Genomic DNA, 27,932 nt, shown 5'->3' with positions numbered 1-27,932 from the left:
TGGGAGATCAGCTCAAGAGGTGAGGGAAGCATGACAGGCTGGGATAAGCGAGCAATAAGGCTTCCCAAGACTGAAGCCCAGTCGAGCCCAGTCTTCTCCAAATTAAAAGGCCTTGTGCGAGAGATGGAAAGAATTCTCCATCTTGTCTGGAAAGGTAAGCTCTTCCTAGGGCCAACAGAAGTTGCTTTATGCTAAGTGAGACCGTTGGTCCATCTGGCTCCGTCTCCTCTAGAGTGATTGGCAGCAGTTCTCCAGGATTTCACACCGAGGGCATTCCCAGCCCCACCTGGAGACCCCAGGGGCTGAACCTGGGACCTTCTGCATGCAAAGGAGATGCTCCACCACTGAGAAACGGATGTGTACTCACTTCAGGGGGTACATTCTCAGGGCCACATCCATGCCGGGACAATAGGACAGGAAGGCAGCCAAGGCAGTCTCCTCAAAGAGACCAAAAATAAGGATCTTGTTTCTGAGAGGAAAGGAGAGAGAAAGTGAAGGAGGTGAATCCTCCCATTATAAGTCTCCCTGTTGCCCCACTAACTCAAAGACTAGCTCCCTTAGATTCCACAGACACCTCCATTTTTGGAAACTATCCCATTTCTCTGCTGTTTCAACACCTGGACATGGCAAACATATCAGGTGAGAAAGATGTGGTAGGCAAGCACTAACAGACCATAACCACTCACAGCTGCCTGCACACGGAATCAACTGCATGTTCTTGAGGGATCTCTTCAAATGCTACATCAGGGGTGGGAAACCTGTGCCCCCCCCCAGCGTTGTTGGGCTTCCGTTTTCATCAGCCCCAGCCAGCCCAGGGATTATGGGAGTTGTAATCCAGCAGCATCTAGGGTGACAGAGCTTCCTCCCTCATACTCTACATGTTCGTTTTTGGGAAAACGCCAAGGTAACCCGTCTGCTTTATAAATGATGGCTCTAAGAGCATGGTTGTGGTTGTTAATATTTATTAGTCGCTTTCCTCACAAATGTGACCCAAAGTGACTTACAACAATAGTAAAACACTAAAACCAATCGTAACAAACCAATTTTAAAAAACCCGCTTCAATACAGATATAAAAGTCAAGACTTATAAAACCTGCCATGCTAAAAGAGGCCACAAAGACCTGAGGCCCTTCAAATTAAGGGCCATAAACCCCAAGTAAAAAGGAAGGTTTTTGCCTGGTGCCTAAAAATGGATAACCATGGCACAAAGCGTGCCTCTCCGGGTTAGCCTGCTAGTAGGTGGTGTTCACGGTGCCCTGGGACATAAATAGTAGCTTGTGAATGACCAACCAAGAGGGCCTTCACACATGACATATTTAAAGTGGACACCTAAAAATGTAATGTATGCATGAGATGAACAGGTGTTTGGAAATACATCTGTCACATAATTACACTCATCACATAGCCAAGACTGTACCCTCCCTGGCAACGTCACACGTGGTGGCATATTCCACTTGGTTGCCATGTAAGGTGTGCCTATCGCCACCAAAAGGGTGTGGGATCTCTAGAGATTTCTTGATCCTTTCCAGACTGGTGGCCACAACTTTTGAATCCTGAACATGTAAGCAAAACCTGAGCCAAATCCTTATTCAGCTCCGGACTCAACTTTTCCTTCTGTTGCCCACTAAATGGAAACATGTTGGTCTCTCTTCCATAATCCCATTTTTCTGGTTCCAGAACAGAGTGACTGTTTTCTTGAGCAAACAGAAAACCAAGCAGTCTTACCTCATGCCCTGCTGGAAAACTGAATTCCTTCTGGTTTTGCAGATGATCAAGTCAGCCCACTGCACCACCACGATGCTGACAAAGAAGGCCGTGTGGCAGGTGAATTCCACCACTTTGCGCTGCTCATAGGTCTAGGAGGGCAGAGGAGGGTGGAATCAACAGCGAGCCAAGTGAAACTAGAAGTGCAGAACCCTGCCCTCCTCCCCCTCTGTCAGTGGTGACTGGTGACTCCACATCAGCGGGGCAGTGGAATTCACTGTAGGTTTTAGCCTGAACTTTCAAAGAACTGTCCAAAGTGCTGAAAGCCACCAGCCACTACTGCCCTCTGTCTCTCTCAACGGGTACCTGCTCAATCTTGTTGAAGTCTAAGATTAAATCATATATGACTTAGGTATGGGGCAGGTAAAGATGCGGATTGGCTGAAAACACTGTTTTGAGCCATCACCCATCTGCTGATTGGCAGCGCTTGCAAACCCCTGTGCTTGCAAAGTCAGAGGACTTTGCAACCGTCACTGATCATTAGCAATTGCAAAGTAGTGTTCCTTTGCCTGTGTGGTTTGTTTTCAAACTGCACAGGCAAAGGGAAACAGTCATCTGGCATTAGTGTATCATCTGGTGATTGGCAGGCAGGCAAGGGACCTATGGTTATGCAGATGTTGTCAGATTCCAGCTCCCATCATCCCTGACCATTGAGTATGCTGGCTGGAGCTGATGGGAGTTGGAGTCCAGCGACATCTGGACGGCCATAGTCTAGAGCAGCCTTTCCCAGCCTTTGGATCCTCAGACGCTTCTGGATTGCAACTCCCAGCAGCCCCAGCAGCATGGCAATAGAAATTATAGAAATTATAGGAATTGTAGCCCAGAAACATCTGGGGACCCAATGGTTGGGCAAGGCTGTTCTAGAGGACTGGGAATTAGGTTGCCATGTGTCCTATCAGAGCACGATATTTGAAGGCATTCTCTGATTGAAGGGCTGTCCTGTCCAAATTTGATTTAAAGATAAAGAACAATAAGAGAGAACGGGCCCTGAAGCTGTCCATCAACACTTAGCTCCTGGACAGCAGACTGAGCAGGCAAACTGGTCAGCTGGTGGCAATCTTCCCCAATAAGGCATGTATTATACTTCTTTTCAAATTAGATTCCTTATTTCTAAATTTGCATTGACACACATAAATTAGCATATGCAATTTTTGTGCAAATCTGCATCCTCTTTCCTCCTGTTTTTTGGCAATGGTTATGTGGTCACCCAACAAGGAAAGCTGGCAAAGAGGAAACTGCCCAAGGCATCCCAGTGGCTGTTGGAGCACCCTTGGAGCAAGACATCCTCAAGGGGGGGGGCTCCTTCAGGATTCCCATCCCCTCACTGCCTCATCATTGCTGCCATCTGCTTGCTTGCCAGACAAAGCCAATGAGCAAGTAAGCAGTGGCAACTCCTCTTCAACACCACCACTGACTAGTTGTGACTAAAAAAATTTTAAATTGTTTTTGATGTCATGTTTTTAAATTGTTGTAACCCACTCTGGGACCTTTGGGTGAAGGGCAAGTTAGTAGTAGTAGTAGTAGTAGTAGTAGTAGGGCAGATTATTATTATTAGGAGGAGGAGGAGGAGGAGGAGGGCAGATTGTTATTATTATTAGTAGTAGTAGTAGTAAATAATAATAATAATAATCTAAGTCTCAATTTACCTATTCCTGCCCCAGAACAAAGCTGATAATTTCCCCTCTTCCTGTTATGTATTAGACTCAGTTTGACTGCACTTTCCACATTGATACTCAATTTCATTTCTGATATCTGGCCACTGATGTGTCCACAGCTACAAAAACATTCGTTTAATGTCATTTCACAATGGCCTGCCCTACACGCCCAGTTTTTTTTTTAAATGGCCTCTCTTCCCTTACCCACTGCTGCCCATACGAATCCTCCAGATCATTGACTGTCCGGTCGTCCCAGTTAAGGCGGATGCCAACAAGTCCAGACGGAAGGAACCCATTCTCAGCCAAGATCACAAAGTAGGAGAAGAAACCACCCAGGGCCTGAATCATACCTGCAAAAGAAGTTGCGAGTTAGGGATGTCCGTGCCAGTGGGAGCTGGTGCCTTTAGGAGTGGTAGGACGGAAGGCAGGGGATCCCTGAGTGGGTGGAGCCACACTGAATGGCTGGGAAAGCTAGACCCAATGAAAGGCAGAGCCAACTCATTCTGAGTTTGTCTCCATCCTTCTCCCTGCTGAGTTCTACAAGGGCAACGCTGAAGACTAAGGGGGAGGAAGCAGACCGCCAGTGCCATTTCCTAGACTGGCTATAAGGAGGCAGGCTGGTAGATACTTGCTGAGGGCAGACTGGGCTTGACTGGGCAGTGCCCCACTTGCTCTACTGCACCAGCCTCCACTGACTCATGCCCTTCAGTCGCATGGCTCTCACTTCAACCATTGTAACACTAATCCCCCTCCGTTCCATCGCTAAGCCTGTTGGTTTGCCTTGCAGATAAGGCCACAAAAATTATGAGCTCTTCTGCTCACATGAATCTTAGTCATCTGTGGGCCTTCCTACAAAGGACCACAACAGTTGCAAAGCTTCCCTGTCCGATTGGCCAGAGTTGATTCTCACTCACCACAGGCAACCAGCTGAGTAGCTCTTTGCAAACCTGAAAATTTTGGCAACATAAGCATGTAATCTGGATCTGACACAGAATTAAATATCCACTGGGATTGCCAGCGACTGGGACTGCCAGAGGCATTTATGTAAATTTGGTAATGGCAAGAGTGTTGGACTAGGACCTGGGAGACTAGGGTTCAGATTCAGCCATGAAGCTCGCTAGACCACTAGCTCACTCATTCTTAGTCTAACCTGCCTTATAAGGTTGTTGTGATGATAAAATGGGAAGCGTGTACACCACCTTGAGCTCCTTGGAAGAAAGGTGTAATAACAAAATAAAACTAGATAAATCATGTTGCATGGTAGTCCCAATATCATAGGAACATAGCAAGCTACCTTTTACTAGGTCAGCCTGTTTGTACATTTACCCCAGTATTGCCTGCTCTGGCTGGCAGCAGCTCTCTAGAATCTCCGACAGGTAAGGGTCTTTCCGATCCTCTTTGAACCCAGGACCTTCTGCATACAAAGCTCTTGCTCTGTTTCTGAGCTATCATTTGTTTTGTGTTTATCGATCACTGACAATAAGACAATCCTATACATGTCTACTCAGAAGAAAGTCCCGCTACATTCAATGGGGCTTGCACCCAGGGTATAGAATTGCAGCCTCACAGTATAATGTCCTGTTGCTATGAGGCTGCTTACATTGATTTCAATTTCCCTCTGTATAAAAACTTTTACAGCTGTTAATAGGTTCATCTGTTCAGCAAATAATAACTCAGGACTTCATTGTTGATTTCTTTCTTCCTTTTTCATTATTGTCATTACTGTTTTATTGTGCCAGGTAATCTTTCGTCTTGTATTGATTTGCTGTCTAGTCATGATTATGGCGTATGTGGGTTATAATATTCTTTGCTAGAACTCTAATAAGAAAAGGGGGTGGGCGAGAGGGAACATAGGAAACTGCCTTTTTTTAAAAAAAAAACCTCATTCCGTAAACAGCAGCATAATATCACTACATAAAAATCTGATCCACAACAATAGCAAATAAGCAAATCAGCGGAAAATTCGATACCAAATCCGAATTGGGCGGAATTCTAGCACATTCCTATCCCACACTTTCCAGGGCATTTCCCCCTCTCTTCCCTTATTGCAAAAAGTCCAGTCTTTTGGGAAAGCGAGTTTGTGGCGCAAGACCTCCCAATCAACTCTAATTGCACAACCTGAATTTGCCAGTATGTGATTGAACAGTGTTGTCGCTGCCCTCTTGTGATTGGTTCCTCACTTCTCCCAGCAATATTGCTTTCTCTACTCCACAGGACCAGCCTTGCCACCCACTCTTATGTGCATTCTTGAATCCCATTCTTGAATCCCACTGCTACCACTAGGACCAGCAGCCAGATTCCAAATACCTGCATATTGGCCTGATTTTCAAAACCTGTCCAATTCATCACCACCACCCAACTCCCATCCGCACCAGATGATGCTCAGTCCAGCTCTGCGGCTGTCCCACTCCCTGCACTGTCCACTTACCAATCTGCCCATAGGCCATGCTGATCAGCCGCTCGTTCACCAGCTTGTCAGTCCTGGGGTTTCGTGGCTGACGTTTCATGATGTCACTCTCAGCGATTTCGTAAGCCAAGGAGATGGCTGGCACCTGGAGGAAGAGTTGAGGGTATTAGTAGGGTTGTCAGATCTCAGGGTTGGACCTGAAGTTTTAGGATTTAGGCGAGGGTGGGGAACCTATGGCCTTCCAAATGCTATAGGACCACCTCCCATCAGTCCTCCCCAACATGGCTAATGGTCAGGGATGATGGGAATTGTAGTCCAACAACATCTGACGGGCCACAAGTCCCCCACCGATTTAGAGCTCCTCTAGAGGACCTTTGTCTGCACAAGGCTTACACAATGGTTAGACTATGCAAGAAGCTGACTTATACTGAGTCTGATCCATCTAGCTCAGTATTGTCTACACCGACTGGCAGTGACTCTTCAGGTTTTCAGGCAGGAGTTTCTCCCAGTCCTAACTGGAGATGCCAGGGATTGAACGTGGGATCTTCTGCATGCAACGCAGATGCTCCACCACTGAGCTAAGGCCCTTCCACGAATGAGCATTCATTCTGATCTGTTTACGGGGTGGTTATATGACAATGAGCATTCATGCTGCATACTGATTTGTTTACAGGGCATTCATCCCACACTTTTCAATGCATCTCTCCATGGCTTTCCAAACTGCAAAAAGTCCGAGTCAGGGATGATGGGAGTTGTCACCCAGCAGGATCTGAAGGGCCACAGGTTCCCCTGTCCTGTGCTAGGGCAACAGAGCCCTTTAATCGTGCAGACCTAAAGTTTCAGTATGCCCTTGAATTACTCCCAAATGTTGAGAGTCTGGAAGCATCCTCAGGCTCTTTTCCTCTGGTCTTCAAGGGAAGAAGTACAATAATCTTATTGTGAAAGCTGAGAATCAAGAGGGCAGGCTGTTTTTTGCATGGTTTGAGCAGTTTTGCCATTTGCTGCGCTCTTTCCATGTTCGCCAAACTCCACTGTGAGGCTCTGGGAATAGCTAGGCTCTCTTCCTCCAACCAACCAGGTGTCATCCTCTGGTGTTTTTTTTGGGGGGAGGGGGGTCCTCACTAGGCATCATGAGGTCCTGCCCTTGTCTCATCAGGCACTACCTACTGACCCACCAGAAACCACTCCTTGGTTCTCAAGCCCCCCCCCAACTCCTGTGTCTCAGGGTCAACAACCCCAAAAGTTAGAATGAAGAAAGTTTCTGACTATCCTGTTCGTTTTCCAGAACATTCCAGAAAAACTCTTATGAGCTGCTCAGAGGATCTTGTTGAAGGGTGGCATATAAATGTAATAAATAAATAAATTGCCTCTTCCAGAACTTGAGAGAGATAGTTTGAATGTTTAGGCATGTACAGAAATGGGGATATGCAGTGACAGAACGTCTGGAAAGGTCCAGAGCTATTTTTCTCCATACTTTGTTTAAAATGAGTTTGGTGTTTGGAGGCAGCCATTTTGTCAGACTGCCAACACGAAGCACTGACCCTCTGCTGTAACTAATAGTCAAACCTAGTGCTTAACATGCATATTAAGGACATGCCTCCCCTAGATACTTAAACCAGTTGGAGTGTCCTACTTTCTTCCCCTCAAAGAAAACTGGGAACTGTATTTCTGCAATACAATAAGAGAATTCCCAGCACTCTTGTAAGAACTACCACTCCCAGGATTCCTTGAGAGGTAAAACTCATGTCATATTCAAAACGAGTTTCAATGTGTGTGTAGCGGAGGGGGGAATCTCTGCATGTAGAAATCAGTTGTGAAGGAGACCATTTCAAGACTAATGAATAGACTTCTCCCTGATGAGCTAGTTTTCTATGTGCAGGCTGTTTTCTGCATGTAAGAATCTAGTGGTGAAGAAGACTGTTTCTATACTAGCATCTAGACTTCTTCCTGATGAGCTGGCTTTTTATGTACACATATTTTTGTTTGCTTACTTTCAGGAGAAAGCATTCAACCACGTTCCCCACATACAGTCTAAACTGGTACAGTCCAGTAACAGTTTCACCGTGTAATCTGCTGTTGACACAAGTCAGGCTTTAGTCAGGCTTTTGACAGAGAAGTGAGTCAACGCCTCTGCAGGGCATGATTCCAGCCAAGAGATGGGTTGCAAAGAAGAATCAACCAAGGGAGGTTAGTGGAATATTTGGACACCGGGGTTGGAAGACAAGTGGGGGTGGGTGGGGAGAGATACTTACCATGTCAGTGCCCAAGTCAATGCAGAGGATGGTGATGGTCCCCAGGGGCAGAGGGATGTTGGCCATGATGAACAGCAAGAAGGGGGTGATCTCGGGGATGTTGCTGGTCAAGGTGTAAGCGATGGATTTCTTCAGATTGTCGAAGATCAGACGTCCTGGAGGGAGAGAGAGACATGGGCATAAAGAGGGGAGACGGGAGGCACAGCTGGGGGGCAGGGAAAGCAGGATTCCCAAAAGTCAGAGCCAGCAGATCTCTGCACCCACTGAAGTGGTCCAAGGAGTCCCCTCCCTAAACACAATGCTGTGCCCCTCTGCCTCTCTCCTCCCTGCTCACAGCTTCCTTTGTCATGATACGGGAAATAAATGCTTCACTCTTCCCTTTCCAATCTTTGGAGGACTCTTGGAATTAAGACGTGGATCAGGGAACAATTCCTCAGCCAATCCACTAAGGACTGCTTAAGAAGCAATGGCTTTAGCTACCAAGAGGTATATAAAGTACAATGAACATTGCTGAATTAATGTATTAAATAACAATGACAATAACAACAATAATAATATGCCCTAGCCTCCTCTTGGAGATTTTCAGTAAAAACATTGTACAGGCACTTAGCCAATGTGGTGCCTTCCAGATATTGTTGGGACTACAACTCCCATCAGCCCCAGCCAGCATGGCCAATGGTCTCAGGACTGATGGGAATTATACTCTGGTGGTCAGGGCTGATGGGAGTGGTCCTAGCTCAGTGGCAGAGCATCTGTTACATGCAGAAGGCCCTAGGTTCAATCCCTGGCATCTCCAGGCAGGGCTGGGAGAGATCCGGTCTGAAATGGTGGACAGCGGCTGCCAGTCAGTGTAGACAATACTAAAGTAGACAGACCAATGGCCTGACTCAGTAGAAGGCAGCTTCCCATGCAGCCCAACAACACTGGGGGGGGGCACCACCTCTGGTCAAAGTAATGAATGTCTTGTTTTATGGGAAGAAATGATTGTCCATAGGATCCCTCAGTGTGATCATTTTATGCTCTTTCCCTCAGAAGCAAGGTTGAAACTGTGCCTAGAAGCAACGTCTGCTCACGCTCACCCTGATGGCGGTCACTGGCCTGGACCTCCCCCACAAGGCAGTCCCTCTTGCTTACCCTCTTCAACTCCAGTGACAATAGAGGCAAAGTTGTCATCCAAGAGAATCATGTCAGCAGCCTGTTTGGAGACGTCAGAGCCAGCAATGCCCATCGCCACCCCAATGTCTGCCTTTTTCAGGGCAGGAGAGTCGTTCACGCCATCACCTGTTACTGCCACAATCGCACCCTATGGAGAGAGAGAGAGAGAGAGAGAGAGAAATGCATAGTCAGAGATGGAAGGATGCTGCTGCCCTAGACAGCAACACCAACGGGGCAAGTAGATGGGCAGCCAAACAGCCTGTTCCTCTGGGGGAGATTTTGGTGGAGGTAATGGCAAAGGGAAGTGTTGGCTGGGGGCCTGCAATGGAGTATATCCTGGGCTTAGCTCACACCGGTTCCTAGCTTTTTATCAGTCAGCATGGCCACTGGAGTGGGCTGATGGGAGTTGTAGTCCAAAAAAGTAACTTTTCCAAACTCTGCTTAAGTTTGCATAAACTGCCAACAAGATGTTAAACCAGAGGTTGCCAGTGTGTCACTGGCAGGAACCAGCGTGCCCACTAGTCTCTTTTAATGGCCCCCATGAAAGGTACTCCATGAAAGTAACTGTCCCCTCAAAAATCCACAGTGCATGGGAGACCCTTTGCGCTTCCTCCTCAGTTCCTGCTTGCACTGGCTTGGCATCTCCTCCACACCTCCACGGCACATTTTGTCTTATGCCACACACTCCAAGGCAGCTGTTTTTTGACTGGTGCCCACAGTACTTTCTCAAAATCCAAATGTGCCCATTGGCTCGAAAAGGCTGGCAACTCCTCTGCTAAAACGTCTTGGACTGTACTATTTTGGAGGCATGTCGGGAGTCCTATATCCTTGAATGCTTTCCGATGGGATAGGGGGAACTCCCTGCACAGAAACAAACAGCCTAACAGGAGGACGCTAGGCTAGAACTGTCCTCCCTGATATCTAGCTTTCTATGTACAGGGAAGTTGCTGGTTTTTAGGGAGCAGCATTCAGTCATGCAGTCCCCCATGTGCTGTCTAAAGAACAGTCCACTTCATCTCCAAATGTGTGAGCTATGCCCTTCAAAGGTTAAACATGAGTTTGCTGAATGGGTAGCTTAGCTCCCAGTTGTAGGAAGCCAAGGGTCAGGAGAAGTAGCCTGGTGTGCTCTGAGATCAGGCTGGTACAGATCTTGCTGTGGGACAAGCACTGCCTGTGCTCTTGCACCTGAACCCCTTGCCAGACTCTACTGCCCCATCACCCTCATTCTGCTCTCAGCCAGCCCCCACTTGCCTGCCTTCTTACTGAACAGCCAGTCCAGGGAGGTGTCACTTTAGATGTCAATTTCCTCCTCCGTAGTCTCAGTTTTGCCCTTGTAGAATTCAACAGGAGGATGGGGACCAGACCACAATTACCTGGCTGTACCTGTCATAGGCTCTGGCTCCCCCTACTGTTGGCCTCCCTGCCTTCCACACTTCCAGTTCTAGCAGGAACCAGTCACCACTGGTAATCATAGGCATAGGCTGCCCTGAACCTCTCATGGCTTGGAGACAAGTGCTTAACAAGGTTTGCCTCTAGAGGGAAGTGCAGACTCGATGAGTTGGATGTGCTCTATAGGGCCGGTTTGGGATTCCTCCTGAAGTCCTACCTGTCTCTGGCAACCTTCCACAATGATGAGCTTCTGTTGTGGGGAGGTACGGGCAAAGACAATCTCCGTGTGGTTCTGCAGAATCTCATCAATTTGGTCTGTGCTCATGTCTTTCAAATCCGTGCCATGGATCACACAGGCCTTGGCATCCCTGGGTGGGGAAAAGATGGACTTGTGATGGGAAGGTGGGAGAAGGCAGATGTCACTGCCCATATACAGATACAAGCTGGCCATACCACCAGAAAAGCCAAGGTGACTGCCTAGGATGGCTCTTTGGGAGGAGTGGTAGTTTGGCATTAGATGGAGCCGTTATTCCTTCTCAGCATCACCTAATGTTGGAAGCACAACAGCAGAGATCATTCACTTACAGTGCAATCCATTACATGTCTACTTAGAAGTAAGCTTCATTGGATTCAATGGGACTTATTCCCAGGTAAGAGTGTATTGGATTGCAGCCTTAGTAACCTAAATGTTAATTCTGTTGAATTAATCAGTTAACCAAGAGCGGAGGTGTGGAGGTGTCACCTAGAAACCATCCAGAATGGCATGAACCTTGCTGAGGTAACTTGTGCTCTGATTGGCTGACAGTTCTGAGGGAGTTTTTCCTTGTATATTTAGCTGTTGAATATCTCCCTGCTATGAACAAGCCCTGTTAATTAGATTAAAAAAACCCTTATTTCTCTTCAAGTTATACCCTGTTGTAGTTTTTCCACTCCTGTCAGCAAAGTATTATCAGGATTTCCTTTCTCTCTGGACTCCGTCTGCATCGTTCAAGTGACTCTGCGAACGCCTACCACCTTGGTGCCCCCGCTTCTCAGGAACTGCAGGGGGTGAGGGGACAAAGGAAGGCAAGGATGGGTCACGCAGCACAGGCAAGAGATCCTGCCAGCGGAAGAAAAGGGAGAATGGCATTCAATGATTCTGGGGCAGTACACGGGGTATGGGAGCCTTCTTCAGCCTGATGCCCTCTAGATGTTCCATCAGGCTGGCCGGGCCTGATGGGATTTGTAGTCCAAAATATCTAGTCAGCACCAGGTTGGGGAAGGCAGGTGTAAGGGAACTGGGACTCAGCAGCATTGATAAGTGGGGATAACTGTTAGAGCTTGAAAAGGTTCAGAGAAAGGGAATCCAAGTGATTAAGGGGATGTGAGGACAGGGCCTTTTTAGTTTAGGGGGAAAAGGGAAGGCGGGGGCAAGATAGAGAAGCTCAAGATTATGCATGGTGTGGAGAAAGTGGATAGGGAGATGTTTGTTTGTATCCCTCCCTTCCTCCCAGCAGGAGCCCAGGGCGGCACCACCCTTCCACCTCCTTTCATAATACTAGAACCCAGGGCTATCCAACAAAGCTAAACACTGTCAGATTCTGGAGAGAAAAAAGACTTCTACACACCAGGCATAGCTAAACTATGGAATTGGCCAGCAACCAGGCTTTAAAATCAGATTGGGCACATTCATGGAGGATAAGGCTAGCCACAGCTACTAGCCACGATGGCTCTGTTCTCCCTCCACCGCCAATGGCAGCATGCCGCTGTACACCAGCTGCTGGGAACTGCTCGTGCAGAGAGTGCTGCCTTGCTCAAGTCCTGCTTGCAGGCTTCTCCTAGGCATCTGGCTGGCCACTGCTGGCCTCGACGTTGGCCTTATCCAGCAGAGCTCGTCGTTCTTACATAAATCTGTTACAGAAATGTGAATACTCTAGAGGACCTCAATGAACCAGGAGGGATAAGGGAAGTCTTTCGCAACCTGGGACCCTCTACATGTTCCTGGGATACAATTGCCGTCATCCTTGACTATTTGCCATGCTGTCTGGGGCCAACAGGAGGTGTTGCTCAAAATATCTGGAGGGCACCAGATTGGGGATGGCTGATCGATGATCTCTTGTGGGATAGCATTTTAGGACTGTTTTGCTATATTTGTATGCCACCCTTCCTCCAAGCAACACCAAGGACAGATCTACACTACAGGCTGAATCTGGCTGAGGAGTCATTCCTTCTGTCCTGGGAACCATAGTCCTCTGATGGCCCTCACAAAACTACAAGTCCCAGAACCCTTGCACAGGCAGGGAACTGAGGGCAGGGTAAGAGATAATAATTAAATAGATAAGCTTGTAGCTTAGCTAGACAGATTTGATGTGGGTTTCCACGTGGCTTCCCATTCTAATATTAGCCAAGCCCAGACTGACTTAACTTCATGGCAAGAACTACCTCACAATAAGGTGGCAAATATGCCAAAGCGAAGCCCCTTGGGTGCATTTCCTCCTTGCCCCAGCCTGTCATTCCAAATCTCCCTCCTCTCTGCCTTTGAAAACGTATTTGCTTCTTGTGCAGTCTTCCCAGCCCTGTATGTTTGGCTCCAGCCTCTCCGCACAAGCATGTACCCCTTGACCCTCCTCACCTGGGGTTGACCTGGCTCACGGGGATGTTCAGTCGAGCGGCAATGTCTTCCACTGTCTCGTTGCCCTCAGAGATAATTCCCACACCTTTTGCAATGGCCTTGGCTGTGATGGGGTGGTCACCGGTTACCATGATTACCTGGTGGGGAAGAGCAGTGATTAGGAGTCCCAATGTAGGCTAAGAAGACTGAGAAAGATGGTCAACAAATCAGCAAGACCTGCTTAGTGCAATCTTGTCCATCCTTACATCTCAAGAGCTAGATAGGATGGTACAAGGAGCTGCTAGGATAACAATTGCTAGGGAACCCTAGATGGTTGTCAGAGTGATACATGCTCCTTCCTGGTGTATGTCAACCCTGATACAAACCCAAGGCATCACAGCCTCTCTGGTTGCCATTAGCTCAGCTACTCTGATGTCACAGAAAGCCTTGGGCCCACAAGGCCTTGGGCCAGTCAGATGACTGATCAGAGACAGAGGAAGTCCTTTGATTCTGGGAAAATTTGAGATTAATCAAAGCCCACTGGAGTGTATTTATTTCACGGGCTTCTGAATGGCATTATGGCTATAAATTGGTTGAGCAGTTCAGAGACTTTCACCAGAGACAAAAGATATGTGCTGATAACACATGATAACCTCTCCACAGAGATGAACGCATCCAACCAGTGAGCAAGAGATTTCAAGATAGCTGTGGTGCAGTGAGCACAGCACGTCTTCATAAAGCAGCCAGTCAACGTACTCAAGGAATGACTGGATTTTAGCACCCAGCACTTATAGCCAGTGGCGGTTGGTATCTCCATGTCAGTGAGGCAGTGGAATCCCCTTCAGGTTTTAGTCCAGACTTTCAAGGCTGAAGCACCTTGGACATCTCCTTGAAAGTTTGGGCTAAAACTCGGAGTGGATCCCACTCCTCCACTATGGAGCCACTAGCCTCCACTGCCTTACAACTCCGCTTTGAAACAAATGACACTGCTTTACCTTGATGCCAGCGCTTCGGCATTTGCCCACAGCATCGGGCACAGCAGCACGGGGTGGATCAATCATGGACATGAGCCCGACAAAACAGAGATTGTCAGTGCAAAAGTTGACATCATCACAGTCAAAGGCAAAACCTTTGGGGTACTGTTCCTCAGGCAGGTAGTAGTAGCAGAAGCCTGGAGGACAAGGAGGAGGCAAAAATCTTTAGAACTTGCCCTGTAGGTCCCCTGTTGCTGGATGCTAACTTGGGGGAAGAATATCTGCTTTGCATGTAGAAGGTCCCAGGTTCAATCTGTGACATTTCCAGATAGATTTGGGAATGTTCCCAGTCAGAAATCCTGGAGAGCCACTGTCAGTCACAGTAGACAGTACTGATCTAGATAGACCAATGGTCTGAGTCGGTATAAGGCAGCTTTCTCTGTTCTGTGACTTTTCTTTTTAAGAGCTTAGAACCCCCACATCCAAGAGCTCAATTCTCCATGCACCCAATTGCTACCGACCCCTAAACATCTGAGGTTGGAAACTCTCGATTGCTGTACAGCTCAGCAGACATCTCCTATCTGGCTTCCAGAAAACCTTACTGGCTCCTATGTGGTGCAAGAAATTTGACACCCTGGTCTACCTGCACTTCACATTCACCAGCCCTTACCCATCTTCCCCCAAGGAGCCTGGTCCCCCTCACCTGTCCCTAGCCATCCATACCTAGCACCCGTTCACCAAGACCTCCCAGCTCCAGGTAAGCATTCTGGAAAGCTTCTTTCAACTCCTCATCAAGGGGCTGTTCTTTGCCTTGAAGCAGGATGGTGGAGCATCGGTCCAGGATGCGCTCAGGTGCTCCCTTCATCACCAGCAGGTAGCGGTTATCATTGGGGTCTTCTGTCTCATGAATTGAGAGCTGCAAGGTGGAGAAAAACAGACTAGCCTTTCCAGATCCAACCTGGGTGCTGTCTGAAAACCTTCCTCACAACACCCACCAGAGTACAAAGAACCCTGAATTCCGTCCACCAGAAAGATACTACACACCAGTTCATAGGTTATGTAGAATGAGGTGTAAAATTCTTTATTGCACCACTTCAAACTTCAGGTAAAGGTGGGTGTCACATTTTTACATTGTTTTCCATGTAAAGAAATTCCCCTCATGTAGTAAACTAGTTCATCAGGAAGTGGGCTTGAGAAAACCCTTCTCCATTGTGTACTAGCTTTCTACATGTAGTGGAGTGCTGTTTGGGGGTTGTTGTTTTTCATGTAGGAGAACATTGAATCCTTTACTTGTCTGAAGTGGCGCAGTCTAGAATTCAACAATCTCATTCTGCATTCCAAAGAAGTGTGCTTCCTCTCCCACATGTCTAGAACTTGTCCCATCTGAAGTGGGGAGATGTGTGTTCTCTTCTGTATTTAAGTATCTGTATACTGTCCTTCAGAGCTATAGGGTGGTTCACATAATAAAACAAATAAAAACCCGTATTTCTCAATAAAAATAAACCACTCTAAACACCAGCAGTGTAATAGAAATTATAGCAGCAGCAATTAAACTATCCTTAAGAGCCCTGATCAGCCTCCAATTAATGTTAAAAGTGTGTGTAAATGGCCTAGAGTCCATTTAAAAATGCGGAACGAAGTAGTCATGCAGAGAGAGAACACACCTCACCTCCCCTTTTGACAAACCCACAGGGAGAGTAAGGGTAAGGGGACGTAGCTCAGTGGTAGAGCATCTGCCTTGCATGCAAAACATCTCAAGTTCAACCCCCCACATCTCCAGGTAGGGCTGGGGCAGACTGCTGCCTGAAACCCTGCAGAGCTGCTGCCGTTCAGTGTAAATAACACTGAGCTAGATGGACCAATCGCCTGACTCAGCGTAAGGCAGCTTCCTATGTTCCTGTGAGAGGAAGCACATACCAAGCACGCTTCCTGTCTTGCCACTTCAGCAGAATTCCTAGATTAACCCTCCCACAGTCAGTGCCCAGGCCAGCGCTTTTCACATCTCCAAGCCTGAATGTTCATTGAGATGGAGCAACGAGGGCACAAAGTTGGCTGTTTGAACGTACATGGTGCAGAAGCACCACCAATCCTAATTGTTATACGAGTTGGGCAACAGGCTTCATCTTCAACAAACTACTGATTGATGCTGGAGCTAATATGATTAATAATGTTTCCCATGCCTAAAGTGCTGCAGTCAGATGTTTAGAAAAAGATAGTCCCTGCCGGTAGGCTCACAGTCTGAAAGACACAACACTAAAACAGACCATTTATATTAATCAAAGGATGCAGCATGTAAGTCTAGTTATGTGGCTAGAATGTGTGGTTTTGTGGGGGAAGTAGGTATCTTGGCATTCTCTTTTCATATGCCTCTGTCATTAGCCAGCTAGCAATGATCTCCTGACGTCAGTTTTAAACTGAATTGCAGACTTGGGTTTGTCTTAAAAAACAAAACCACAGTAGGGTAATCGATTGCTGTATTTTGGAGAGGCGTACTTATTCATCAGGGACTTGTCAGATGACTTTACAGATAGATGGGAAGGCTCCACTGTAAAGTTAGCATCATCCAGCAATCAGGACTTTGCAGGTATGGACGACATGACCTTGGACAGTCTGAAATAATCGGTGTAGGAGAGACATGCAATGGAACAATGTACTCCCAGAAAAAACCCTGGAAGCAGCAAACACCATCAGCAGAATGTGCACGTGACAGCCCTCCAATAACATGTATATATGTTATTTTTGCAAAGTGTATATACACTGGCAACATTTCGGCCACACCTTGTTTAAAAATTTCTCAGACCACCCAAACAAAGCTGCAGTACCTGATCCTGCCCACATACCACCAGCAGCTGCCCTTGCCTATTTTAGAATATTCTGGTTGTGGAGCACCATGGAACAGTGGCTGGGCTCCCTCTCGTGAGGGGAGGGAAGTGCTCTGAAAATGGGGGCTGTTTCTTCTAACCCCGTGTCATGGTCAGATCACTACCTGGTGAATATGGACCTCTCAATGCCACACACCCTCCACAGGGGACAAGGACCTATTCAGATGGTCCGCCCCAGACGCCTGATGGATCCTAAAGGATTCCTGAATGCGCTGGGAGATTTGGAGCCGGCTGAAGGCCGCCCGGTCGAAACCCTGGTGATGGAGTGGAATAAGGAGATCACTAGGGCAGTAGACCGGGTGGCTCCAAAACGTCCTCTTCCCCTGAATAGAGCTCAGATAGCACCCTGGTATACACCATGGTTGCGAGTTCTGAGAGAGGAGGTGAGACGACTGGAGCGCCGGTGGCGGAAATCTTGCTCTGAAGATGATCGGACACTGGTTAGAGCAGCAATAGCTGCCTACCAGGTAGCAACAAGGGCAGCAAAGAAGGAATTCTTTGCTGCCTCTATTGCATCCGCAGAGTGCTGTCCCAGGAGGTTGTTCCAAGTGGTCCGAAATCTGGTCGGTCCAGTTGTTCAGGAACCCATGGAGCATTCTAAAGCCTCCTGTGACACATGTGCTAAACACTTTGCCGATAAAATCGAGCGCCTGAAGAGCATGATTCCGTGCGCCGTGGATACAGGAAGTGAGCCAGAGCCGGCCAGTTGCATTCCGGTACGGTGGGATTGGTTTCAGCCTCTTCCCTCTGAGGAAGTGGACAAGGTGCTCTCTACTGTGAAGCCAACCACCTGTCTGTTGGATCCTTGCCCCTCGTGGCTCATTATGAGCTGCAAAGAGAGACTGAGCGAAGGGATCAAGGCAATAGAAAATGCATCCTTGGAAGAGGGTGCAATGCCATTAGCCTCCAAGGAGGCAGTCATAAAGCCCATCCTGAAAAAGTCCTCCTTGGATCCCCAAGAGTTGAATAACTTTCGCCCAGTCTCTAATTTACCATTTCTGGGCAAGGTGATTGAGCGAGTGGTGGCTAAACAGTTACAGACACACTTGGATGAAGCAGATTATTTAGATCCATTCCAATTGGGTTTCAGGACTGGACATGGAACGGAAACAGCCTTGGTCGCCCTGGTGGATGATATGAGGAGGGCGTTGGATAGGGGAGAATTCACCTTCCTCATCCTCCTGGATCTCTCAGCGGCTTTCGATACCGTTGACCATGGTATCCTTTTAGATCACCTGGAGGGATTAGGAATAGGGGGCACTGTTTTACGGTGGCTCCGTTCCTATCTCTCAGACAGGCACCAACGGGTAGCATTGGGGGATGAGGTTTCAGACCCTTGGCCTCTCAATTGTGGAGTGCCACAGGGCTCTATCCTCTCCCCCATGCTATTCAACATCTATGTAAAGCCGCTGGGGGCCATCATCAGGAGATTTGGGCTGCGGTGCCACCAATATGCGGATGACACTCAGCTCTATCTCTCGTTTAAGTCCTCACCAGAGTTGGCAGTGGACACCATTTCCAAGTGCCTGGAATCCGTAAGTGAATGGATGGGAAGGAATAGGCTGAAACTAAATCCCAGCAAGACCGAGGTGTTGCTCGTGGGAGACAGGGGCAGGTTGGGGGATATAGACCTGGTGTTCAATGGGGTAAAATTGCCCCTAAAAGACCAGGTCCGCAGCCTCGGGGTCATTCTTGACTCCCAGCTGTCCATGGAGGCTCAGGTCTCGGCAGTGAGCCGGGCAGCTTGGTATCAATTACATCTGATAAGGAGACTGCAACCCTACCTTCCTGCCCATCTGCTCCCACGGGTGATACATGCCCTGGTCTTCTCCCGCTTAGACTACTGTAATGCGCTCTACGTTGGGTTACCCTTGAAAACGGTCCAGAAATTACAGCTGGTACAGAACACGGCAGCACGTTTGATTAAGAACAGCCGTCGCCGTGATCACATCACTCCGGTGTTAGAAGACCTACACTGGTTACCAGTTGTTTACCGGGCCCAATTCAAGGTGTTGGTATTAACCTTTAAAGCCCTTTACGGTTTCGGCCCAGTTTATCTGAAGGAGCGCCTCCAGCATCACCAATTATGCCGCCTGACGAGATCAGCCACACAAGACCTTCTCTCGGTTCCACCAGTTAAGATAGCGAGGCTGGTGCGGACCAGAGAGAGGGCTTTTTCGATTGTGGCCCCTACCCTCTGGAATTCCCTTCCTTTTGATCTTTGCCATGCCCCTTCCCTGATAGGTTTCCACCGGGCCTTGAAGACCTGGCTGTTCAGGCAGGCCTATGGCATTTCTGGGGTAGGTTGCTTTTAATATTGGTACATTAATTACTGTTTTGGTTTTCATTGGTTTTTATTGTATTTTACTATGTAAATGTACGTCACCTAGAGTGACCATTAATTCGGCCAGATAGGTGACTCATAAATAAAATTTTATTATTATTATTATTACTGTTAGTGCAGCTAGAATCCCTTATGAATTTAGGTAGCAGAACTCAACTGGGTCAGTGTGAAGCGAGACAGCTTCCACATTTGACAATGTAAACCTGGTGGAGGGATATTTAGCTCTGTATTTTTTGTTTTGCACTTGAGGTGGCTGGTTATAAAAGTGTTTTGATTTTCACCGTTCCATTATTTGGACCTTGGAACCCTATTCACCATTTGATTATTCACCGTTCCACCATTTATATTTGGATACGGTGGTGGCTGATGGCCTAACTGAACTGATCCGGGTAAACCAGGCTGACGTTAAGCCCTGCTGGCACGGCTGCCAAGGTTATGTAGGACAGGAGATGCTGGCGATGGGCTGTAAGACACAGCACAGTGCATAGCTGGCACACATTGGGCCTGGGCAAAAGTGACAGAGACAGGCATCAACTTAGCACAGAGGCACCACCTCTTCTGGCTCCAGAGGGACGTGTCCACTGTGGCCAATCATTCCAGACTGCTGCACAGGGGAAATCCTGCCTAATCCTCCCCAGCTGTTGGTGAAGGAGGCAGGATTAAGGATGATGGGCCTGTGAATCCTGGAACGGGGAGCTGTATTGGGATCACTGACTCAGTCCTCGCCATGGGAACTGTGGAATACAAAGAGTTGAGCAATAAAAACCAGACCCAGGCTGGGATCCTCCGATGCAGCAGGCAAGTGTCAGGTTTCCAGGCGAGTCATCCTAGCCTTTAAAACAAATCTTAGGAACGTAGGAAGCTGCCTTATATGAGTCAGACCATTGGTCCATCTAGCTCAGTATTGCCTACATTGACTGGCAGCAGCTCTCCAAGATATTAGGCAGAATTCTCTCCCAGCCCTACCTGGAAATGCTGGGGATTGAATCTGGGACCTTCTGCATGCAAGGCAGATCACAGAATCATAGAATAGCAGAGTTGGAAGGGGCCTACAAGGCCATCGAGTCCAACCCCTTGCTCAATGCAGGAATCCAAATCAAAGCATTCCCAACAGATGGCTGTCCAGCTGCCTCTTGAAGGCCTCCAGTGAGCTATGGGTTTCCCCCTCTTTTCTTGTTGGAGGGGGCAAGTTTCCTGCTCTGAAGTGCTGAAAGGAAAATATGCCTGTCAGCCAGGGCTAAGTGGTCACTCTTTGTAAAATATGATGTGACCCAGGGGTTGCAAACTAAGGAGTATTGCATTCTGTAGGCGAGAGCGGAAAAAAAGGAAGTAAATTCCACACACGTTGGAGAATAACTGTGTGGAACTTTTTGCCTCTGGATATGGGGAGGTGGTGGCGGCCACCAGTTTAATTGAGATGGCTTTTTTTAAAAAAATGAAAAAATGAGGCCATTCAGATGACAGGTATATCATTCGCTAATGGCCATGATACCTAAACAGAACATAAGAGGCTGCCTTATACCAAGTCAGACCATCAGTCCATCTAGTTCAATATCGTCCACACTGACTGGCAGCAGCTCTCTAGGGTTCCAAGTAGAAATCTATTCCAAGCCCTACCTGGAGATATTGGGGATTGATCCTGGGACCTTTTGCATGCAAGGCAGATGCTGTACCACTGAGTTACAGTCACTTAGCCTCCATGTTCAGGCAGCGTGCCTCTAAGTGAGAAGCAGATGTTGGGGACAGGCAACAGGGCCAGGCTGTTGTTTTGTGAGATATTAGAAGCAGTGAACAGTTTAGCACCTGTTATTTGCTGGCAGAGATGAATGAGATGGAAATTGGTTAAGGCAGCTTTGGAACATGGGTTGTGGGATTGCAGAACAGAGTGTCTGCTAGGTACTTCTTGGCAAAGATGAAGTGAATGTTGTCACCAAAGGTTCTGGAAGGCGAAGCGGCAATGTTCTTGGGCTTCAGCAATTCTGGCATGCGTGCACATAGAGAGGGTGATGGCGAAGGTGAAAAATGTGTTCATGCATGTGGAAAGAGGATGAGGCAGCTCCAATCACCAGAGGTTTGGTCTGTTTCACAAAACTGGCCAAGAGGTGGCCACTGAACTTCACAGCAAGGAAGTGCTGCCTATAGTGGCTCCGGAGGCTCTTACTTGGAGAGTGGCTTGGGGGAACTTTATTATTTATCATTATTATTTATTAAATTTAAATTTATTCATTAAATTTATTTTATTAAATTTATATCTTGGCCTTCCTCTCAAAGGGTACTCGAGACAGATATTAAAGCACTAAAAACATTTTAAAAACAAAACATCTTAAAAGCATCTTAAACAATTCCAGTACAAATGCAGACTGGGATAAGGTACATTATACCGTTACAATGATAAAACTAAGGACTGCTTGGGAGCTGCCTGTAAGCCAGGTGGCCATGATCTTTGTCAAGATGGCTATGGTCTGGCGGTGACGCTGTGGAACCAAAACAAAACCAAAAAAAGCCTGGAGATTGGCTGTATGTCCTTCAGGGAGACTTGAAGGAAGGAGGCTGCCAATATGGAAGAATGGCCTGACCAAACACTAGGTTGTGTTGAAGCAGTCGCTACTATATCCCGCATAATGGTGGCTTAGCCCTGGAGTCAAATTCTAACAAGGCTAAGGCGGTCACCTTCCCAAGAGCCATTCTCCTTTTAACTGGGGAGGAGCCAGAGATATATTCGCCGACCGGGTCCCACACATTTATGCACCCACCAATTCGGAGGCTAAGGCCTGAACACCTTTCTCATCGATAAAGCCTGTGCTCATCAGCAGTAATAATTGGGGCAGGTCACATGATCGTGGCCTTGCCACAAATGAGAATGGCACCCTTCTAGAATATGAGGCTGAGGCTATGAGGCAGCTAAAGGGAGGGTATTATACCAGCCATTATGGGGTGAGAGGAAAAGTTATGAAGGAAAATTCTGGAAGGCAGGAGAATGGGACATTGGAGCTCTAGGGTGTAGGCAAATTGTATTTATAGATGAATATGAAGAGAATATTGGAGAGAAGGTTCTAGAGAATGGGAAGAAGAGCTGCAGAGAGGGTATTAATTCTGCTGCTCCCCACTCTGTGAATAACATCAGCTTCTTAAGAACCCTGGTGCAGGGCAATATATGGAATGCCCCCTGCCAGGCCTGGTCCTCTTCAAGTAGTTGATACCATTTTGAAGGATGGCGGGGCCACCCTGAGAAGACTGTACCTGATATTTGTTGGTGGAGTTGAAGGGGATCTCAGCCACTTTTTTGTTTTTCTCCCTCATCAGCTTGACGGATCCAGAAGAGAGCTCGATGCACTTCAGCAGGGCTGACTCAGAAGCGTCTCCTGCCACGTCACGCTGTGAACAAAAGAGAGGAGATTTTAAACCCAGGCAGGGCATTTTGACCATTCGCAGTGTCACCTCCACCCACCACATTCCTTTGCTCGGCATAAGTCATGTCAAACTTTCACAATCTCTAACCCGCCTTCCAACCCCTAAATCTCATATATATCAGCCTGTCAACTACTATGTTATTTTCTTTCAGAAGGGAGAGTATAGAAATGAAGGCACCTACTTTTAAACCTAACCATTTCAAGGACATCTTGGTTTGACTTGTTCTTCTTCATCATAGTTCACAACCCTACCCAAATTCCTGCCTTTCTACCTCTCAACTGAGACCCACGTATGTCTCCTTCACATCCTCTCATGCAGCGGCATCACTAGCAGGAGTGTGGGGGGGGTGCAGACCTCCCGCGCGTGCACGCACGCGCTCCAAGCTGGCGGTGGAAGGCCCGTGCCGGCTTCACCGCCAGCGAGCGGGCACCTGCTTTCCTTCTCGCCCGCCCGCCTCCGAGGAGGAGTTGGCTGCGCCGACCCGGAGCGCTTCTCGGCTCCTCTGCTGGGCAACAGCGCAGGGCAGGGCAGCTCTGGGTGTCACCCCCCTCAGGGTGTCACCCGGGTGTGGTCCACACCCTCCGCACCCCGGTAGTGACGCCCCTGCTCTCAGGGAGGACTGTGTGTCCTGCTCTCACCTTGAGGATGGGCACATTTTCCTGACCTCCCTTGAAGACAGCTCGGTTGCAAAGCCCTGCAATGAGGGATAGGGCCACCCAAGTGGGAGAACTCTTGTCGAAGGCCGTGCCTACAAATAAGAAAAAGGCAGATGAAGGGGTCAGGGAGTGAAGTTGTAAGCCAAGGGGGGAAATGGAACTGGCCTGAGAAAATGGAAAACAGAGTGAGGAGAGAGAACCTACAGCAGGTGTGGGGATCCTTTGGCCTTCCAGATGTTGTTGAATTACAACTCCCACTGGCCCCAGAAAGCATGGCCAACAGCCAGAGATGATGGAAGTTGGAGTTCAGCAACAACTGGAGGGCCAAAGGTTCCCCACATGTGACCTAGAGAGTACAGAGGGTGAGACAGAAACTCCCTCACTTCACATTGCCCCACCCGAGAAGATGCATCATGGCAACTTTCCACCATGCTTCTCACCCCAAGATTGAGGGGCACCTGGTTCCCTTCCTCCCCATAGCCCTCACCAGACTGGTCCTCAGTGGTATCAGCCTCATGGATCTGGTTGTCAAACCACATGTGGGCAACGGTCATACGGTTCTGAGTCAGGGTCCCCGTCTTGTCCGAGCAGATGGTGGAAGTGGAGCCCAGAGTCTCTACAGCCTCCAAGTTCTTCACCAAGCAGTTTTTGCGAGCCATGCGCTTGGCCGTCAACGTCAGACACACCTAGAGGAGAGAAACAGGGCTCAGAGGTGGGCTGCCTGCAGGAAAGAACCTTCAATAAGGACACCTCATTTTTGCAAAAGATTTGTTGGCAAATTCTTTGCAACTCACAACGTTTCTATTCTTCAGATATTTACTGCAATACTAGACTAGGTATTCTAAGGGATATTCCTGGAAGCTTCCTTAAATTTCCAGTTTAAATTTAAATGTTTGAAAGAAATCATAAGTGAAAATGTGTAAGCCTGTTCTTCCCAGTTCCCCAGGAAGAATTTGAGTGTAGTTTGAAGGTGCATGGAAGAAAGTCCAGATAGTTATCATTTTATTTTAATAAAAAAAATTAATACACTGATTGGTCAATCCTACATGTGTCTTCTCAGAAGTGAGTCCCATTGAGTTCCAGGAGCTTACTCCCAGGGAAGTGAATAGCAGATAGCAGTTTAAATAACTTTAATTTAAACATATTAGGCAATTTTAATGTAGGGCTTTTGATGTTTTTCTGTGAACTTAAAATGCCACCTCATTTAATCTCTCTAGCCACAATATTTCCAGCTATAGGCCTGAGTACCTAGTCTGTTCCTCTGTTATCTCGTCAAGAACATTTCTCTAGCCCTGACCAGCTTGAGGTACTTACTGTGACAGTAGCCAGGAGCCCCTCAGGAACATTGGCCACAATGATACCAATAAGGAAGATGACAGCTTCCAGCCAGCTGTAGCCCAGAATCAGGGAGAGGACGAAGAAGGACACCCCCAGGAAGACAGCCACGCCCGTGATCAGCTGGATGAAGTGCTCTATCTCCACGGCAATGGGGGTCTTGCCAACCTCCAGGCCTGAGGCAAGTGTGGCAATTCGACCCATCACAGTGCGGTCACCGGTGGCAATGACGACCCCACGGGCTGTACCTGGTGGGATAAGAGACAACTCAAGTGTAAACATACTTACATAACATTTATATCAGATTGCGACCAGTCATGACCACCTCAAAAGAATCTCGGGAACTTTAGTTAGGCCAGAGTGAGAATTTTACTTGTTAGAAATTCTTATTCCCCCTCACAGAACTAGGTTTCCCAAGATTCCTTGAGGAAAGGGAATGATCATTACGCTAATTTAGGTCTGTGGTGTAGATAAGCCCCATGAACGCCCTCCGGCCTAACATGCAATCCCCTGATAAGTGGGTAAGGGCCATAGCTCAGTGGCAGAGCATCTGCCTTGCATGCAGAAGGTCCCAGATTCAATCCCTGGTGTCTCCAGGTAGGGCTGGGAGAAACTCCTGCCTGAAACCCTGGAGAGATGCTGCCAGTCAGGGTAGACAATATTGAGCCAATGGACCAATGGTCTGACTTGATATATGTTAGCTTTCTATGTTCCTGCAATCGCCTGCCCTAGGCCCCTCTCCAACTGCTTCCTACAAACACACACATCAAACTCTGGCTGTACCTTCTACGCAGTTGGTAGAGAAGAAGGTGATGTTCCTTGTCTCCAGAGGGTTGTCATGGGTACAATCTGGAGATCGGGTCTGTGGCTCTGATTCACCAGTCAAGGATGAATTATCCACCTGGAGAGAAATCACCATGCAGTTAGTCAACTAAAAAAAAAACATTCTAGAAATGGAATGCATGCCATGAAAACTTGCACTTAGGGCTCATCTACGCTGTGGTTTACTGTGTGTTTGGTGCTACTTACATCCCCTTTTAATTTGCATGGCTCACGTGACATTACTGGCAAATAGACGCTATCACACAGTTTTCCCTCTGTAAAACCGTACTAACCCAATCCTCTGATAATACAAAAAGGGAAGGAAAAAAGTCTTCACTTTGTATCTCTGGTGCTTGCAGACACTTTGCTCCAATGCTTTTAGGTGGGGGTGTCAATCATTCCCCTCTCCACGCCCCCTCCCTCCCCCTCCCTCCTTTCATTTCATTTCATGTGAGCGGAAGAGCAACTTCCAGCTGCTCTCTCCGGTTCTGCTGGCATTTTTATGTCGCTGTAAATGGTGCCTAATTTTTCTTTTCCCCCTAACTTGTGTGCAAAAGCATAACACTGCTCAAACAAAGATTTGTATTTCAGCTATATTGTACCAGTGAAAATACAAATAATCGCACATCCAGGTTGTTGTTTTTAAAAAATGAAACTGACTGGTAGAACAAAGCATACTCAGTTGCCAGGTAACCAGAGGGAGTGGAAATGTTAAATTAGAGGGTGTGGTCATCAGGAAACAGAGTGATTGATCTTTCCCCTCAATGTGAATATAAAATATGGTGTTTGCAGCTGGCATTGAGCCCTTTCTGTGGACAGTGCAAATAGGAAACGGAGGTAAAAACAGCATCTTTGTATGAAGTAATGCTCCCATGTGGATAAGCCCATTAAATCTTTTCTAACTTAGATGTTAACATTCACATTTCCAAATGCTCAAACACCGTATGCAAGACTTTCAGTATTAATTTGAATTTTAGGTTCTGCATGACAGCTGCTTCACATATTATGAAATTCTGGCAAAGATGAGGCCCAACTCATCATGATGTTCTCAGATCAAAACAAACACCTCCATGTTCTCATGCAACTCCAATTAATTAGGGCTGCAGTGCTGTTGCAGTAATTTAACAACATTTTGGCTAAAAAAGGTGTCAATGAATAAAACAGGCTGCAGAATTTTTGGAAATAAATAAATAATTCTTTCACTGCAAATACATATACAAACTAAAATGAGGCATACCCATCGTAGACATTTAAAAATAGGCATCTGAGAGAAGGAAGAGGGAATGCTTCTTTTAAGACAGGCACAGAATCTTTGGCCCTGTAGATGTTGCTGAATTACAACTCCCATCAGCCCCAGCAAGCATGGCCAATGGCCAAGATGATGGGAGTTGTAGTTCAGCAACATTTACAGGCCAAAGGTTCCCAACACCTGTTTTAAGATGACTCCTCATATACCCACATGCATAATCTAAAATAAAAGTGTTTTCCTTTAGAAATATTTGGTGTGTTTTTTCTCATGCATATTTCAGCAACTATGATTTCTTTGGGTGCCAGCCCTAATTTCAATGGGGACTTGCTCAGGAAGGCATCCTGACAGATTGCGCCCTTACACTAAATAAATCTCTTTGTTCTCATGTACTGAAGCATTCTTTGGAAGTCAACACTCAATTCCTTCTTCCTGATAAGGAAGAAAGACAGAAACATATCGGCTGATGGGACAATTCTACATAGGGATGATTGAAGGAAACAATTTGATGCTAATTTGGGCTCCTGCTGGGAGGAAGGGAGGGATACAAAATAAATAAATAAATAATAATAATAATAATTTGAATCTTTTCTCCCAATTCAGCAATGTTCTGAATCTCAGGCTCAAACTAGGCATAATGCTACTAGCCACATCTTTGGATTTCACAGCTGGGATTCTCCACGTCTTTTTTAACTTGCAGTAGCTGTGTGAGAAGGGGTGGGGGGAGGCAATCTGGATAGAGACCAGTGAGCACAGGGGGTGTTAACCCTCCTTGTATCTGCCAATAGCAGCTCTGGTGGCAAATAGCAGCTTTGGAAGAGTGATGTTCATTAGGAAAATGACATATGGGGAAAAGTTCTAAAAAAACCTCCCCCCCACACGTGTTGTGGTTTTCAGTTAGTACTCCTTTTCCCTGTGACAGCTGTGAGTTTCTTAAAAATGAAGAAGAGAATCTCAATCATGAGGATTCAAAAATGTGGCTGATGTCGTGTCTTATTTGGCCCTGCGGTTGGCTACATGATGTCTTCTGTGTTTCAGAATGGGAGAGAA

At 47.3% G+C, this 27,932-nt stretch overlaps 1 protein-coding gene across 1 annotated transcript in view; it reads right to left on the bottom strand.

The window, feature by feature from the left end:
* ATP1A3 (ATPase Na+/K+ transporting subunit alpha 3) overlaps window positions 1-27,932 on the bottom strand; it is a 44,428-nt gene that overhangs the window by 3,128 nt on the left and 13,368 nt on the right. The window contains exons 7-21 of the mRNA XM_061597594.1: window positions 25,598-25,715; window positions 24,794-25,062; window positions 23,967-24,165; window positions 23,462-23,571; window positions 22,653-22,787; window positions 14,910-15,102; window positions 14,208-14,383; window positions 13,234-13,370; window positions 10,840-10,990; window positions 9,213-9,381; window positions 8,079-8,233; window positions 5,848-5,971; window positions 3,624-3,769; window positions 1,726-1,856; window positions 368-469 (exon numbers count right to left, since the gene is read on the bottom strand). Coding sequence (XP_061453578.1) covers window positions 368-469; window positions 1,726-1,856; window positions 3,624-3,769; window positions 5,848-5,971; window positions 8,079-8,233; window positions 9,213-9,381; window positions 10,840-10,990; window positions 13,234-13,370; window positions 14,208-14,383; window positions 14,910-15,102; window positions 22,653-22,787; window positions 23,462-23,571; window positions 23,967-24,165; window positions 24,794-25,062; window positions 25,598-25,715 — 2,315 coding nt within the window. The remainder of the gene's footprint in view (window positions 1-367; window positions 470-1,725; window positions 1,857-3,623; window positions 3,770-5,847; window positions 5,972-8,078; window positions 8,234-9,212; window positions 9,382-10,839; window positions 10,991-13,233; window positions 13,371-14,207; window positions 14,384-14,909; window positions 15,103-22,652; window positions 22,788-23,461; window positions 23,572-23,966; window positions 24,166-24,793; window positions 25,063-25,597; window positions 25,716-27,932) is intronic.

This window comes from Rhineura floridana, chromosome 15 (assembly GCF_030035675.1).
Source record: "Rhineura floridana isolate rRhiFlo1 chromosome 15, rRhiFlo1.hap2, whole genome shotgun sequence".
Taxonomy (NCBI): Eukaryota; Metazoa; Chordata; class Lepidosauria; order Squamata; family Rhineuridae; genus Rhineura; species Rhineura floridana.
Note: the sequence above shows the minus strand (reverse complement) of the source record. Positions and strands in the feature narration are given on the sequence as shown.